This window comes from Cavia porcellus, unplaced genomic scaffold (genome assembly GCF_034190915.1).
Source record: "Cavia porcellus strain 051 isolate PalLab524CR breed Dunkin Hartley unplaced genomic scaffold, mCavPor4.1 scaffold_2, whole genome shotgun sequence".
Taxonomy (NCBI): Eukaryota; Metazoa; Chordata; class Mammalia; order Rodentia; family Caviidae; genus Cavia; species Cavia porcellus.
In genome coordinates, this window is record NW_026947485.1 from 43,187,514 (window position 1) to 43,204,746 (window position 17,233).

Sequence of the window (17,233 nt, forward strand, 5' to 3'; positions counted from 1 at the left end):
TAATAAAACTCCATTAGTTAAAGGCACTATTTTATGTGTTATTAAGAACAGAAAATACTGATAGTTAACCTTTAAAAAAAAAAAAAAAACAAAAAAAACCCAAAAAACAAACATGTTTCAGAGCTGGTAAAAATGTGAAGTCATAGCTGCTGATGAAATACTGTCTTTATATATTGCATGCCAGGAGCTATGGTCTTGCTGGTAATACAATAATGTTCTTATTGAGTTCATACTCATAACCTTTTTATAAAGATAAATATATGCATATTTTGTTGAAGAATAAGTTGAAAATCTACAGTGTTGTGACTGGGAGGCAATCTCATTTTCATGTGGTCAACATCGTTTAGTAATATACAGTATAAAAGATACATTGTGAAATGTGAAAGCTACTATGGAGATAAACATGGATTTCACATTAAGTCTGGAAAATCCTTATGATAGGAAAATCTTCATTATGTACTATAAACATCTACTAATAAAATAACCATCAAAACGTGTAAAGAGGAGAATGGAAAACATTAAACATGAAAACTAAGCAGAGAAATTTTTGTTTAAGTATATTTTTCTCAGCCAAGCATGGTGGCACACAAATGTGATCCCAGACAGACGCAGGAGATTCACCGAGAGTTCCAGATCAGCTTGGCCTACAGGTAGAGTTCAAGACCAGTTTGGAATACATAGTGAGACCCTGTTTCAAGAAATGAACATAAATAGATAAAAAATGTTTTTCTCAAAAGATTTTTTCATTACAACTGTATTTTTCCTCAACGTTTACATTCCCCTGCTCCATCAACAGAGACTGCTTATTTCATTGTGGCAGTCTCCTCACTCTCGAAGTTTTCCTCAAATCTTACACGTGTCTTTTCTGGGTAGTAGAAACCCAGTATAATCACCGTGGGTATAATCACTGTGATCTGTCTTCTTAAGGAAAAAAGATATGGGCTGGGAATGTAGCTCAGTGGCACAGTGCCTCCCTGGCAAGCACAAGCTCCTAAGTTCAGTTCTGATACTTTAAAAAAAAAAAAAAAGAAAGAAAATAAGAACAAATTGTCATTTTACCTGATTGACTTTGATTAGCCTACTAAGTTTAGGAGAAGCTATATTACTGTTAATATTTTCCATCTAGCTTTGTAGATGATACAATTAAAAAACTCTTTTAATACCTAGTATGTTATTAATTTTTGTCTTTGAAACTTTAAAAATAAGTTGTTCATCAAATATGACATTTTCAGAAACAATCTAAAAATAGTAATGCAGAATGAAATGATAGCTGTTTTAAAAATACTGATGACTGTTTTCATTTATTAGACAACATATTTATGTTTTATTCTGTTATTAAATCATGCATAAAATGAAAGCCTCAGAACTAATATTTATTAGTTTATGCATACAGCTGTTATGTTATTATCAGATATGTTTTCTTGAATCCAATCTAAGTAAAAAATTCATGGCTAGTAATGAACCATCTGTTATTATACAGACAATATGCTTCTTTGTTCTGAAGTACTACATTTATTTAATGTGATCAGTTTTATCTAAATATACTCATTAAAGCTTTAAAATCCATGTTTCAGACACAGCAAGATGTTTCGACTACTACCAAGACAGTAAAATTTTAAAACTATCCATCTTCTAGCTTTAGTTACAGTAACACTTTTATTTTATTGACAGAACTCATCCTTTAACAGGAGCAAATATTTTAGGAGAGTCAGAGAGCAATGATGCTTGTTTTCCGGAAATGATCCACTTCATTAATATTACCCCAGGAAAATACTGGTGTAAATGTGTAGGACCAGCTATACTTTTCTAAAATACTGCATAAAGCGGTATTATATCACAAATTCAGATCCACAATCTCAGTTACATCCAGATGTATCTAACTAGTTAGGTAGAAAAAAATCATCTTAGGCAACTCAGATTTACTGGTAGATACATTGAGATAAGTTTATGTTATGTTATATATCATTAGAATTATGTTATATATCATTAGAATTTTCACTACAGTTCATTTCATAAATACTAAATTCATTGTGAAACAGGCAGTTAGATATAATTTGGCATCCTTACTCCTTGATTAAAAATTTTCCTGAAGACATTCTTGTCATGCTGAATACTAATCATTGTGTATGACCTGCAGCATGCTACAGTATCTTAATTTTGGCAAGCAGTCTTCATCTATAGCAGATACATCATTTCCTAAACCTTACAGTCAGTCTTAGAGATGGTACTGTTTTTTAGTCTTTCAAAAGTGCCTCAGTTCTTTTAAGGGATGTTTATTACCACACTAACATTCTTACTCAATTGTAATAAGATTCTCCATGAAAACAAAGAATTCCTCAAGGATTATAGAATTGCCGTACATTAAAATATTTTATCATGAGAATTGTTTCATTAAGGTTACCTAACATGATCTTCTTCATATAGAAACGCAAAGCAGTTGTCTTGTTAGGAGTTTGAAGGTTTTTGATTTTTAGTACTGTCCTGGGGACTGAACCTAGGACTTTTGTACTGACCTACAGCCTAGCTTGCTCTTTTGAACACTTTTTTTTTTTTTTTTTTTGGAATTTTGGGACAGTGTCCTGCAGATTTGCATAGTCTGGGCTCAAAGTTTTGGTATTGCTGCCTAGCCTCCCAGAGTCTGAGATTGTTAAGTGCTGGCCACTACATCTGGCTTAGTCCATGCTTTTTGAGTGTGATTTAAAGATGAATGGTAACTTACCTGCTGTAATGGTGGAAGTTGTGAGCTAGGCAGTACTGTGTTTTACATTTATCAAAAGCTAGAATGAGTTACTACAGTGTTTCTAGATGAGTGAAGTGAAACTTCCCAGGCTATTTTAAGTTCAGAAATGGAAGACATGGAGTCTGTCGCTCATCATTACTGATTTCTTTAATAATTTGAAATGCTGAGCTGAGTTTCCCTCTTCGTCTGACTCACTGTTTTCTGGCTTTTTGTCTGTTTCCACCTGGAAGAATGGCAGCAGAAGAAATGTTTTTTTCTTCCCTTCACTGCACCTTTGTGTTGCTTTTTCTTTCTCCTGTTTAAGAATGACTTCTTCAATGAAGCTGGAGGCTTCTGCTGCCTTTCTGTATATTCTGGCACTTTGTAATTTATGACCTTTTCTTTTGGCTAATTATTAGCATGTTGAGTTAAGGAATTACTCTGTTTTGTTAGTTGTAGCTTGGATTGTGGTAATCATAAAATTTAAACTTTTCTCATGTTTTCTTAAAACTTGTGATTAGTTCTTTTATTCATTCAATTGAAGATTTTTTTTTTTTTCTAGTCTGTAGCATTGTAGTGGATTTCGTTGTCCATAGTGATAAAATGATGGACTCAGCTTTCAAGGGAGGCCTAAATGTTATCAAGTAGCTAATACAAAGTTTAGGTGTACGCTGTAACTAAAGAAATAAGCTAAGAGTTCTGGGAGTGGAAACGGAGAGATTAATGGTAACAGAGGAGAGATTTCTAACTGATCTGGTGTTTGAGCTGAACTTTCAAGAATAAATTGGATTTTGATAAATGAGAAAGAAGAGACCAGTATTCCAAACTTTAGAAATAGAAAAAGCTGTCAGCTTTCTGTAGAAAAACAGTGAATTTTTCAGAGTCAGAAGCTAATGTTGAAGAAATATATTGTAAGTATATTGTTAAACAATAGAATATCATAAAATATTAAAACAAAACATACTCTTGTAGCAGTGTTTTTTAGGATCATTTAAAAGAGCTAAGGAACTTTTTGGATTATATTCTGGGTCAAAGTGAAAAATATTTTCTATTTGTTTTTTGTATTTTTAAAATATGGAGAGACTGGTTTGTTCAAATCATCTATATCAGTTCTGCAAACCTTTGACAATTTTACAGAGCCACACTATGACATGAATGCTGTAGGATTGCCACCACTCATCTATATGATAAAACTGTCCTGTTTGTCATTGGGTCTTATTATAAAGAAGATGATTTTAAGTGGCATCAGTCTTGTTTTGTTATATTCTAAGGTCAGATAATTTCTAATAACAATTAGTTTTACAAAAAGTACTCTCTAGTTAACAATTGCTTTGATACCTATCTGCATATTTGAGCATTCCTTATACTTTAGTATACTTTTTGTATTCTATATCATTATGAAAATCAAATATTTTCTCTTCCTTGTTTTTTGATTATGTTGTCCATTTCTTAGTTATTTCTAGTCTTTATGTATATTAATAGTAACCTGTCTTCTGTCATATGTCAGAGATGCTTGTCAAATCTGTTATATACTGCCAATAATGTTTTAAAATATTTATAAAGCTTTTAAAACTTGTAAATAAAAATACTTTTAAAACTCCAGTTTGTGGGTGAAGTGCTGTATCTTTGGAGAAGCCTTAGCACCTAAACGTCTGCAAAGTATAGACCCTAAATCTTTAAAATTCACTTATGTTTTTTAAAACTAATATTTCTTATATAGAATACAATTGTTTTGTTTTTAGATTAAATAATCGAATGTTTTGTTAGTAACTGGACTGTTTAAAATGAGCCTGAAATGGATTTTCCTTATCCCTCTTGTGTGAACTTTGATACATTTTTCAGTTGGAAGAGGGCCGCTTAGATATTATCCAGTTTTTAATTATTGAGCATAGACCTTGTTCAGGATTTTTGGGGGAGTGTTTAGGCTGGCAGGATGTTTAATTTCAGACTTGATTTTCCTTACAGTACTATTATTTGTTTGTGAATTTCAGTTTCTTGTTTCTTTATGAGTATAGTATATTTTTGTGGATTGATAGAATATATGCAGTATATTTTCAATACATTTAACTAGTGTCTGGACCATAAAATATTTTAAACTGATCTAGGATTTGTGTAAAAATTGCACCCTCAGTTCTGATTCATTTTTCTAAAGCTATGATAAATGATATCAACTTCTAAAAGAATTATATATATATATATATATATATATGTAATTTAATTGAGTAATTGAGATTATAAACTAAAGGGATTATGAGTTTTCTCTTGGTATCCATAGGATATTGGTTCCAGAACTCCTAACAATGCCAAAATATGTATATCCTCAAATTCCTTATGTAAAATGTTATAGTATTTGTACATACAGTACATGATCTTCCCTTATATTTTAAATCATCTCTAGATTCCTGATACCTATGCAGTGTAAATGCTATGTAAATAAGTGTCAGTGGTACTATTTAAGGAATAATGACAATAAAATATGCTTATGTTCAGTACAGATACAGGTTTTTTCTGAGATATTTTTGTAGTCCTGTGACTGTGAGGCAGGATTCACTGCTGTTGATCAGTAGCTTGGGAAAAGACAAAGTTTAAAGACTGGTATCTATGTAGAAAAAAGTTCAAATTGAGCTATTATAAGAGAGATCTTCTGTATTTTTTAACTGAAGCACCTGTTCAGGAATTGCAGTACACACACCACACACACACACACACACACACACACACACACACACACACACACACACAATGCATGCACATATTCACACCTGCAGACGGTATCTCTTTGGGCTGCTGAAATACAGACTGAATAGCTCATAAACAACAGAAATTCACTCCTCCCGGTTCTGGGTGCTGCGAAGTACAAGGCAAGACTTCCCTATTTTTGACATTTCCTATAAATTTAATCATTCAATACATGATTTTTCAAGATTGATACTTTTTTTTTTTTTTTTTTTTTTTTTTTTTGGTATTGGGGATGGAATGCAGTATGTCATGCTTGCCAGAGGCACTGTACTACTCAGCTAAATTCCCAGCCTATGACTGATACATTTTGAAGCAGGTGTCAGTGCATATCATCCCAGTTTAAAATGGTTTGACTTACAAATTTTGATTTTGCGATAAAATTCTATGTCTAAAAAACCTAAAATATTTCCCATCTGATCTTTTAAGAAATGAATTAATAATGTAACATGAAATCAGTTATTGATACTAGGTGTGCCTTGGAACATGATACCAGCCATGGACACAGTAAATAAATGTATTACCATAAAACTTTTTAACAAAGGGAGCTACATCACAGACCATGATTCACTGACCTCTGATCATATGTATGATTCTAATTGTCCTCCAATTTAAGATGTACTTAGATGATGGAAGACGTGATTATATCTGCTGTCTTCAATGTTGTACAGGGAATTAATTTTCAAAATACAGTATAGTTTTGAATATCAAATGAAATGGAAGAGGGGGTGTTAGCTGACAGGATACATCAAGAATACTTCTGATGCTGGCATTTGGACAGATTGATGCTGATTTAACCAAGATGAGTTAATTTTATGGATGCACTAATACATGAAAAGATTGCCTTCTATTCATCGTCTTATTCTCATGCCAGATCCAAGCCCTAATCTTCAATCTGTTTCTCCAGACGCTGGACATTGCGTATAGGTAGAATCTTAGGTTGTGTAAACTTTTTTTTTTTTTTTTTTTTTTTTTTTTTTTGTCTTTTTGCTTTTTATCGGTACTGGGGATCGAACTCACAATGGCCTGCTTGCAAGGTAGGTGCTTATGCCACTGAGCTAAATCCCCAGCCCGGTTGTGTAAACTTTTGCTTCTGGATTTCACTTAGCATAATAATTTTTGATTTTCATCCATATTGTAGCATGTGTTTATTTTTATTGCTGGTTATCTTATACAGTATTCTAGTTATTTTTCAATTAAATACAGCATGAAAGTAGGAAATCTTGCTGCTCTTAGGATGACTTGTTATACTTGTCTATATTCTTGGTGACTTGCACTTGCTTAGTATGTAGAATGAAATATAAATCTCCTCTGGAATAACATTTATGGGCTCATGCCAGCTCTTCTGTGTAGTCTTTGTCACTATATACTTCTTCTATTTATTATATCATATATATACTCTCTTTCCATCTATGCTTCTTCACAGTATAATAATAATAAAAAAGGGAGGGAAATTACCTTACACCAGTGTAACGGAGAGTATTCTTTGTATGTCGCATAGTAGGTTACTTTGTGAAACAAGTTCCTAGCATATGTGTGACCTTGAATCAGTGACTTTCCTTCATAGCTTTTACTTAAATGTTCCCATAATACACTTTTACACAAGTGGAATAGTATGGCTGAAATTCTGATTGCTTTAGGAGCAGCACTATGATAGTAGATAAAAAGGAGATTAAGCACCTTTTATGGAGGGTTTTTTGGTGGGTGGTATAATTTATGCATGTGTGCTTCTTTGAATAAAGAGCTTGCTTAAATAAAATACCAGCTTTTCCTTATAATAAAACTCAAAGACAGTTTTTACTTAATCATACTAGGAATTAGGTGAATTGCTCAAGGTTGCAAAATTTATCATTTGTTATCTTCAGATATTTATCAAGCTGTACAAAGAATTAAAGTAGTAAAATACATTGTCAGCACTTTCAGTATGAAATATTACTATAGTATTAAGGTCAGCATTCTATCAGCATTGTAGACACATGTTTAGAAACTGTTCTACTTAGGTTAGGTAAGACCTGTCACAGTATTTTAATCTCTTCACCTTTTCTGGTGTTTTGAGTTATCAAGAAATTAGGTTAACTTACCTTAAGCTCCACGTCTTCCTTTGGTAAAGAATGAAAATATGGCATTGTGCAAATGAATATTTTATTGTCTTGTAACAACATAATTGAAAGTTTGTTTTCTTTTGTGGTAAGCTTTGTTATCTTGAGTTTTAAGCAAGATATTAGATCTTTTTGACTTGATAATACTTGTGCATTGTTTTGTCTCTTGAAATTTTGATTTATGAATCAAAATTATGAATAAGGAATAATTTATGAATAAGGCAAGTTAGATTAATGATTATTTTATACTCTCCAGTTTCTTGGGAAATCTCTTTCTTCATATCCCAAAATACTTTTAGGAGAATTTGCTTTTCTGAAAGTTGATAGTGCCACATATAAAAGTAATTAATTGAGATTCCAGTAGAAATTGAAATTCCTTTGTTATCCTTTATATTTTCAAGTGCATATGCCAACCTTGGTTATATTGGCATTGTATCTTAAGTATTTTCAGATACTAAAAGTCCTGTTAAGACGTTTTTTAAGTTCATATGCAGGTTTATTAGAAAAGCGTGTTAAACAGTGTTGGAAATTCTTACTGCTGCTACTTTTCTCTACAACCAGCTAGCAAATATACGGCAGGAGCTGTTTACAGCACTGTACGTACATGTAATCACTTATTTAATTCTAGTGGTAAATCTATGAGGTGAATACTATTATTATCCCGATTTTTCCAGATGAGAAAACTGAGACAAACTGGGGATTTAGCTCAGCAGCATAAATGCCTGCCTGACAAGCGCAAGGTCCTAAGTCCCATCCCTGGTACCAAAAAACAAAGAAAGAAAGGAAAGAAAACTGAGGCAATTTTCATTGTCACAGACTTCAGAGTGTGTGTGTTGGGGGGTTAAAGTACCATATATTTACTGTAGGTAAGATGTATGTTGATTTTGTAAACATGATGGATCAGTGATGTGTTATAGGTGCTATGAATTGAGAAGACTTAATGACAAATCTGGAAGCCTGTCTGTGTTTTTTGATTAAAATGTATCTCTTCACCCTCTGGCATTCTTCCTAACTCTTGTATCTTCAGTTAGTACTGTGAAAAATATATTATTTGTAGCATTTATCATACATATCATATTATAATTTTAAAGTTACACAGCAGGCATATTTATCAGGTAAATTATTTAAATTAAGAACTCCCTTAATGGTCCTCTAATCTGTAAAACCTTATAACTGATACTTTATCACTGTGAACTCTCACAGCTAGGAATTGATCAATGCACCTGTTCCCTTCTCCTTCCACTAATGGAGCTGTGTTCTTACAAGAATTGTTTTCTTATAATAATTTCATTTTTATGATGTTGTGTGTTCCCAGACCTTTTACTTTTTTTTTAATTTGGTAACTTAAATATTATATAAATTGATTAATATGAAGACAGTGTATTTATGAAAACTAAGTTGAAATGTTTGGAAAGAATGAACAAGTGGTTGGCTTATTTTGACCCAGAGCCTTACATTGCTGACCACTGATTTCTAATGAAGAGTTTTCTCTTTTTTCCTGTTACCTGTTCAGTTGACTCCGCTTTACATAGCCTCACACCTCCTGAACATACATCTTCTTAGATTACCTTTGTTTTTTTTTTTTTTCCCTAGGATGTAACTACTATTCTATATATCTCAGGAAATATACTTTTTTTTACTTATTCTTATTTTCCTTTATTCATTTAGTTTACAACCCAAAATATAAATTTTAATTAATACTATGTAAAAATGGCATATATTTATGCTGTTTCATTGGAATTTAGTAGATTCTTTCTATGACAATATTCATGAGGTCTTTCTATGAAATAAATATGTAGTTACAATTTCAGTATACTGATATGTTATTCAATAATTATCTTACAAATATATGCAGTAGTAAATCCATCATGTAGATCAGTTACAGTGTAATTTACCAGGTTAGCAAACAATCTTAAACCCTGATCACACACTAAAGTATATTTCCCTTTTTGGAGAGCCAGCCGTGTCCCTCAGAATCCCAGCACTGTAATCTCAGCCCTTGGGAGCCTGTGGTAGGAGGATTGCTATGAGCTGAGACTAGCCTTGGCTATGAAGGATAGTCTGTATTGCACAGTGAAGGCCTGTTTCAAAGAGACGTTTTCATTTTGTTTCCTTTCTTAGAAGTAGTAGAGTGCTTTATTCTGCTTCTGTAAAATAGAATATAAGTAATTGTACCTAAGTACAATTTTACTAATTTTTATTTGATACCTTGAGGGCTGTATTTATGATTCTAAAATATCTTTTACCAACATCAAGTATCTTTCATAAGTAGACTTAATTTCAGACTCTCATTAAACTTCAGTCATTGTTAGAAATTTAATTTCAGGTATTTTTGACATTTTGAATTGCTAATTTGGGTCTGAAACTTACAAAATCTTTGTTTTTGTGCCATTTATTCTGAAAATGTAAATGTTTAATGTAATACTGTAGTTTGACACCATCTTAAATTGGTCTGTGCCAAGCTCAAATGTCACTTTCCAGTTACTCTGGAAAATGTCACATGCATCATTAATTCTGCCTTTATCATGATGAGTCATTGCCTGTTCAGGAAGTATAAACTCTGTATACTAGCTAATACTGGCATAAAATAACACATGAGATAAGATTATCACACTAATTTATAAAAATATGAATCAGTGTAAGGAAAGCTTGAACTTCATGTGGGAAGGAATTGTTCCTTGTTCATTTAATATTTTTTACTAGATTATAGTTGTTGCATGTAGCACTAAGTAAAAAGTAAATCTTAGGTTCATTTATGTACTAATATTGAAAAAATGAACTGGAAAATAGTAATGCAAAGGATAAAAGATCTTTGTTTCTAAATGCAATATACTGGCCACAACAAATATTTTAGCAATGCAGGCTAATGGAGGGAAATCCTCAAGAAATTTAAATTCCAGAGAGGATTTGTTCAAATTATTCAATGAAGATCATTCTCCTGTGGTATTTCCAGTGCTTCTGTGGCATGGCATGTACTCTCCCTTACCACTTCACTGAATCAAGTAGATCTTGTATGCCTATGAATTCTAGTTACCATTTTGTCTACTTAATACAGAATTTTTTTGGTGTGTATTTTCTGAGACACTTGTTTGTTTTATGGAAAGATCTTTTTCCTTCTTCTTCTTCTTCTTCTTCTTCTTTTTTTTTTTTTTTTTTTTTTTTTTTTTTTGGTTCCTACATTCTCTGCCTTGCTTCTGTCCTTTCCTGTATGTGAATTAACAAAAGCTTAGTTTGTAAAGCAGTGGGATACAATAGTTTTGGTTTATACTTCCTTATATTTACAGATAGAAGTACTTTCAAAGAAGAAAATGTTAGTCAAGAGAAAGTTAAGAAGAGGGAGTTGGTATTTTTGCAATGTAGATGTACAGTGTCCAGCATTCTTTTCAGACATAGAGCCTTTTAGACACACAACACACAGACATGGGATTTGAGGCCTTTTGGCCAAGTCTTCCTGCCTTAGAGGAATACACTGTCACATAAAAATTTATCAGCACATGTTGTCATGTCATTTACACACAGAATGCTGGGTGTGCAGATATATACTCCCTGATATGCACAATTACTGGAACTACATTTTGGGGATCCTCTGAGGTTGCTTCTTTTGGCAGTCTCTTACCATGCTAACTCTGAATGTAACATAGTCACTTACAGAGACTAGGCAAGGAGCTTTACTGAGCTTTAAATATGTGCAGTATATTTCTGTTTGTGAGGATGCATATGACAAGGTCCAGTGGGATGCGGATATGTGTGAATGTGTGTGCACATATATGTTCATGTGTGTGTGTTGGGGGGTGTATAGCCAAAACTGTTTTCTGAGCTCAGTAAAGTTTATACATTTGATTAGATTGTGTGGTACTTTTACCTGAGAAAAGAGAGTCTTGAATTTCACAAAATTAAACGGAAAGTAGTGGTGACCCTATAAAAAATAATGGGCTGCATCTGTGTTTCTCCGTGTGACTGCCAGTGCATCAAGTCATTTTTGGGAAAGTTGGCACTTCTCAGGTGAAGGCAGGGAATGGAACCTTTTTCAGTTTGAGGTTTAGAGTAATCCTGCTGTTTTGAAACCAAAATCCCAGTGCCTTTTTAAGGTATTACATTCTTCAGTAGTGTCTCAGTGCTACAAGCACTGGGCTATCAGTTCATCTTGGCTAATATTTAAATTCAGCTACTATTTATGCCAGTTAAATTTTAGTTTTATTCTTACATGATCTCTTCAACTTACAAAAGTGGATCATTTTGAAACATTTAAAGTGAAAGTAATAATGTAGAATGCTGCAATTTAAAATGGCATTGTAAGTAGTGAATAATTTTCTGATACAAATATGAGGTATGAGTTTCAGTATTCTGCTACAAATGAATTGGTTCCATGGAGTTTATAGAAGGTGCCGATAAACACATAAAAGCCTAATAAGACTGATAATGTTTGTCATTGAAGGCCCTTACAGTGGGCTCCAATCCCCTGTCCCAAGCTACAGTGGGAAGAAAGAGTTAGAGGCAAAAATAGAGGGGATGTATAGCAGTGATCTGGGAAGACCATTTGCTCCTTAGAAACAAAAGGCTCAAGCCACCCAGAACCTGGGGATTTACTCATTGGGGAAAGTGGTGCAGGGATTGTGACTGGATGTGTAGACAAGTGGCAAAGCTGGCAAAGTTTGTAACAGAGGGAAAAAAGCATTTTTGCTTAAAGGACAGGAACAGCCACATTTAGTTACAAGCAACTTGCTTTGTCACCAATTCTAGGAAGGAATTTTCCTCTTGAATCATGTAGAACTCAGCAGAGACATTACCTCATATCTTAGCCCTATGGTATCACAGCTCACTATAGGACTCACCAATAACATTTGATAATGAACTATTTAGTCCATTGTCAGCCACCTGCTTTCATGAAGATCTTCACACACGCTTGACCATACTCATTAGTTAAAGTCAAAGCTAATTTAGAGACATCACCTCTGTATAGCCTGCACTACTCTTAAGTAAGCACAATCACAACTTGGGTCTGGGGGAGGACAACATGGCTGTCCTCCACACAAGTCCACGGGGAATTTTACTAGATCACTCATCTCTTTTCCTGTATTAGTTTTTCTGTTGCTAAGACAAGATACCTGACCTCATAAATTAAAGGAGAAAAAGTTTATTTTTGGCTAATGGTTTCAGAGGTTTTAGCTCCTGGTTTGCTGGCTCCAAGGTAGAAATGATCATGTTAAACTGAACTTCTTGGCGTCTAGGAACAGAAAGCAGCAAGGAGTGTGAGGGGTGGGTGGTGACTGATGAGCGCTTGCTCTGTTCATAACGCTTTGATTAGTCCCCGGGCTTCAGCTTTGTTTTTGCTACGCTCTGTCCCAGGGGTTCCTGTTTTCATCTAGCAATCATATATTGTCTTGTGGATTTCACCAAACCATTTCTTTTCTTGCCCTTCTCCTTTTCTTCACTATTTTGGGTTCTTTTATATTCACCATCTTCACTGGTCCCGGGAAGTACAAGAAGTCAGTGCATTTTCTTAATGTGCAGTTTTCTGACACATATTAAAAGGCACCATCTGTTACAAATTTTATTAACATAGTTATGTTTACCAGTTTCATGATAAGTCAAATTATATTTTGCCAGTTTAAAGTAATATTTTATTCTAGTATACAATCTTTTACAGATGTCTAGCAAGTAACTACCCCTTTGAATTTTTTGTTATATAGTTTTCTATGAAATATTTGTTTGTAGTATGCATTTACTATAAAATTCTAATGTTTCTAAAAAATTTATTGCATCTTTGTACAATATAAATATGACTTCATCATGTTTCTGCAAATGTCTTATGTTGTGCTTTCTCTCTGAATTTATTTATTTGTTTTGCATTGCTTAGCATTGAACCCAGGGCTTTATGTATGCTAGGTAAACACTCTAATACTGAGCATACTTCCATCCGTTACTTTTAGTTTAATAAGTAAATATGCTTATTTTATGAATTATGTTTTATTTGAATATGTTCATCTGCTTCACAATTTAAAATATTTGAAATAATAAAAAAGTTACTCCTTTACAAAAAATAAAATTGTATTTTTTTTGTTTTGCCAAACTTTATACAATCAATTTTTGTGGAACACTTTTGTGGATTAATTTGGCAGTACCAAGAAAATATCTCGAGAGCCAGGAAAATATCTCATAATCCTTTTCTTAGAAGAGTTAATTAAGGGAAGGAACAAAGTTTATTTGGTGTTTTGAAGCTAACAAATTCTTATTTTATGAAATGTTTTGAAATACTTTAAATCAAGTAAAATATTTTTGTGTTTTCTAGATTATTGCTCAGTTGTCACAATTGTGGACCAAACAAATGTAAAGTTAACTTGCCTACTCTTTAGTGGAAACTATGAAGCCCTTCCACAGATTTACAAAGTTGGAGACATCATTCGCTTTCACAGACTGAAGGTATATTTCATACTTTCTGGAACTTACATTTATTTGAAGAGAACTCTGTGTTATTAGTGCTTATTATATGATTTATTTGTAGAATATGACTTCAAGCATTTCATATGTTAAGAAATATAAATGGTGTCATATTCAAAATAGTGTACAATGGAACAACTCTTTATTTAAGTAAACTGACTTCCCCAGAAATGTACTCTATGCTCTGATTCAGACTAATTAGAATCTGTCTTCTCACTGTGAAATACAGATTGATAGTCTGAAAGTTTTCTATGTGGAGTCTAATAAAGGACAGTAGTAAACAATATCATGAGTTCTTGTTTATTTATCTATTTATTTGAGACAAAGATCTTGATATATTGCCTAACCTGGCTTAAACTCTTGAGCTCAAGCAGTCTTCGTCTCTGTTTCTTGAGTACCCAAGCCTATATAGCTGTATGCTAACGTACCCAGTTCCCTCCTGTGACTTCTGTGTTAGTTTTACCTGTATTTGCTCTTTATTTTCCCTTTATGATGAGATTAGGCAGTACATAGTTTGGGTTTTCTTTTTTGTGTGTCTGGTTTATGCTTGTGCAATTAGGCCATATTGCTTTCATGATTTCACTTTGCTCATTTTTAGTACAAATGGTATTCCTTTATTGAATGCATCATAATTTATATGTTTATTCTGTTCTTGGACATTTAGTATTTTCTCGCTTTGTGGATATTATAAATACTTCTACAAGCAATATAGTAAATGTCTTTTAAGGAATATAAATATAAATACATTCAGCGATACATATATACTTCAGTGGTTGTATACCAAAAAGTGTCGCTAGGCCCTAGAATGTGTGCATATTTTTCAAAGTGGTTCATACCAATTTACGGTCAATTATTTCAGAGAATTCTGTTTGGTCCACATTTCACCAACACTTAGTATTTTCTATTTTAGACATTTTTTGCATATGCATGTATTAGTGTTACTGTGGTTTTCATTAATTTTTCTGAAAATTGACGAAGTCGAGAACCTTTTCAAATTTAAATATCTCCTGAAGTATAAAATACCTATTTGAATATTTTGCTCAGTTTATATGAGATTTTATCTCCCATTCTTAATTATAATTTATATATAAATAATTAATTTATTTATATATTTGGGCCTGTTTTTTTAATTTGTTTTTGTTTTGTTATTTGTTTTGTTTTTGTTTTTTGTCAGACTTGTAGATAATGAATGTCTTTTCCCGTTCTTTGGGTTTCTTTTTTGCCCTCAAAACCCTGGATTGGGAATGAGTATAGCACTAGAGACACAAAAAGAAAACCAGCCTGGATGCTATTCAGTTGTAAAAAAAATTAGAGAAGGAAGTAGACAGGAACTCATGTACTATGCGTCATAGTAAAATATGGTGAAACATTTAAATTTTAAAAATTTACTACAAAGCCAAGTGAAATGGTGCACACCTGTAATCTACACACAATCAAAAAGAATTGACAAGTATTTGTCTATTAAATGAACCCTCAAATTCAGAAAGAAAAAAGTCCTCCCAGTACACCTTAGTTCCCTCAGTTATGCTGATTAAACATTAGCTTCCAGGTGCCTTTATTATTTTAACTGTGTTAGTTTATACTGAAACACTCTTAAGTGATTATCGCTTTCCTTTTTTCCTTGTGTAAATTGTTGCTTCATGGAAAAATCAAATACAATGAGAAAACACAAGCTTGATAGGATTAGGATGATTCTTACCTAACTTTTAAATTTTGTATAGTGTTTTAAAATTTACAGGATACTTATGTATCTTAGTATAGCACCAATTGATTTTTGTAATTTCATATGCTAATTAAATGAAAAAGTAAACGTAACACTTACTATTAGTTATCCTGGAAATTTTTAAAGTTCTCAAGTTTCCTTGGTTCCTGGGTTCTTTGTCAGTAAGTTACATTGTTTGTATCTGTTTTCTACTTTATTGACTTTCTTAGATCCAAGTATATAAAAATGAGCCTCAGGGTATCACCAGCTCCGGATTTGCATCTTTGACATTTGAGGGAACCTTGGGAGCTCCCATCATACCTCGTACTTCAAGCAAGTGTTTTCACTTCACTACTACAGATAGCAAAATGGTAGAAGCTTTGCGAGTTTGGGCATCTACACACATTTCACCTTCTTCAACCTTAGTACAGTTGTGTGATGTTCAGCCAATGCAGTATTTTGACCTGACCTGCCAGCTCTTGGGCAAAGCACAAGTAGATGGAGCATCATTTCTATTAAAGGTACACATTTAAATAGTTAGAATTTTAATTTAGTACCGCCTGTGTGTCCATAAAGAGCTTACAGTATTCTAATGGACTAAGTTTGCATACCATATATTATACTAAGAACTTAAATTTTAACTTACCATTTTTTTCATGCAGCTCTATTTCTGTACTTTTTTAAAAATTTCCTGTCAGAGAAAAAATAGTATCATGAGATCTGTATTTTAAAGGTAGTGTGCTTTATTATTAGTAATAAAATATAAACTTATTTTCTATTATTTTTTAAGTTACAATTTTGTATGTGAGTTTTCTGCTTTCTTGTCAAGGTCATTTACTTTGATGGCCTAGTAATGCTGGTTTCTTCCCATGTTTTCTCTGTATTTTATGCATGTCATGGATAATTTTGAAGTATTTGTTATTAATTTTTTATTTCTAAATAAGTGAGTAAAAAGTTAACATAAGACTGTCTATTCTTTATTTGCATGTTGTCCAGTTTTGCATCTCGGTAACTTTACTGAAAAGATAGTTAATACATTCCTTGTGTTACTGTCCTACAGAGGATGCGTTTGAACAGCACTGCTTCAGTAATGGTCCTATGTTTATTTTTCTGCTATCTGTTTGTAGTAACAGGCTGAAGAACAGAGTATCATGGTGATTGGATACATCATTTGGTTTAGCTATAATATTTGCACCACCTCATGTTCTGAAACAATGAGTGAAAATGGAAATTGTACAAATCGAAGTTTTTGAAATTGAAACTAACATCTGTGTATAATACATAAGGGCTGCTACACAGGAAATGCATACTATAAGGAAAGTTAAATTTGCAAGTATGACAAAGCCAAAACTAAAGCAATAGAAATCCATCCAGTTTTAGAAGGAATCCTACATTATCTGGTGATTCTGTCTGGCCAAAGTAACATCCTGAAGAAATAAGCATTTGCTAACCTCCAGCACTTCCAGTGGCAAAGATTCTGTGTGTGTAAAGCATCTTTTAACTTCCCTGACACTAGAAGGTTCTTAAATGGTAGATAAA

The 17,233-nt window shown here is 32.8% G+C and overlaps 1 protein-coding gene across 3 annotated transcripts in view; it reads left to right on the forward strand.

Annotated features, from left to right (window-relative positions):
• The window catches only part of Pot1 (protection of telomeres 1), an 86,932-nt gene that overhangs the window by 33,057 nt on the left and 36,642 nt on the right, over positions 1 to 17,233 (forward strand). For all 3 annotated transcript variants that reach the window (XM_063241304.1, XM_063241293.1, XM_005006051.4), the window contains 2 exons: positions 13,844 to 13,974; positions 15,925 to 16,215. In XM_063241304.1, coding sequence (XP_063097374.1) covers positions 13,844 to 13,974; positions 15,925 to 16,215 — 422 coding nt within the window. The remainder of the gene's footprint in view (positions 1 to 13,843; positions 13,975 to 15,924; positions 16,216 to 17,233) is intronic.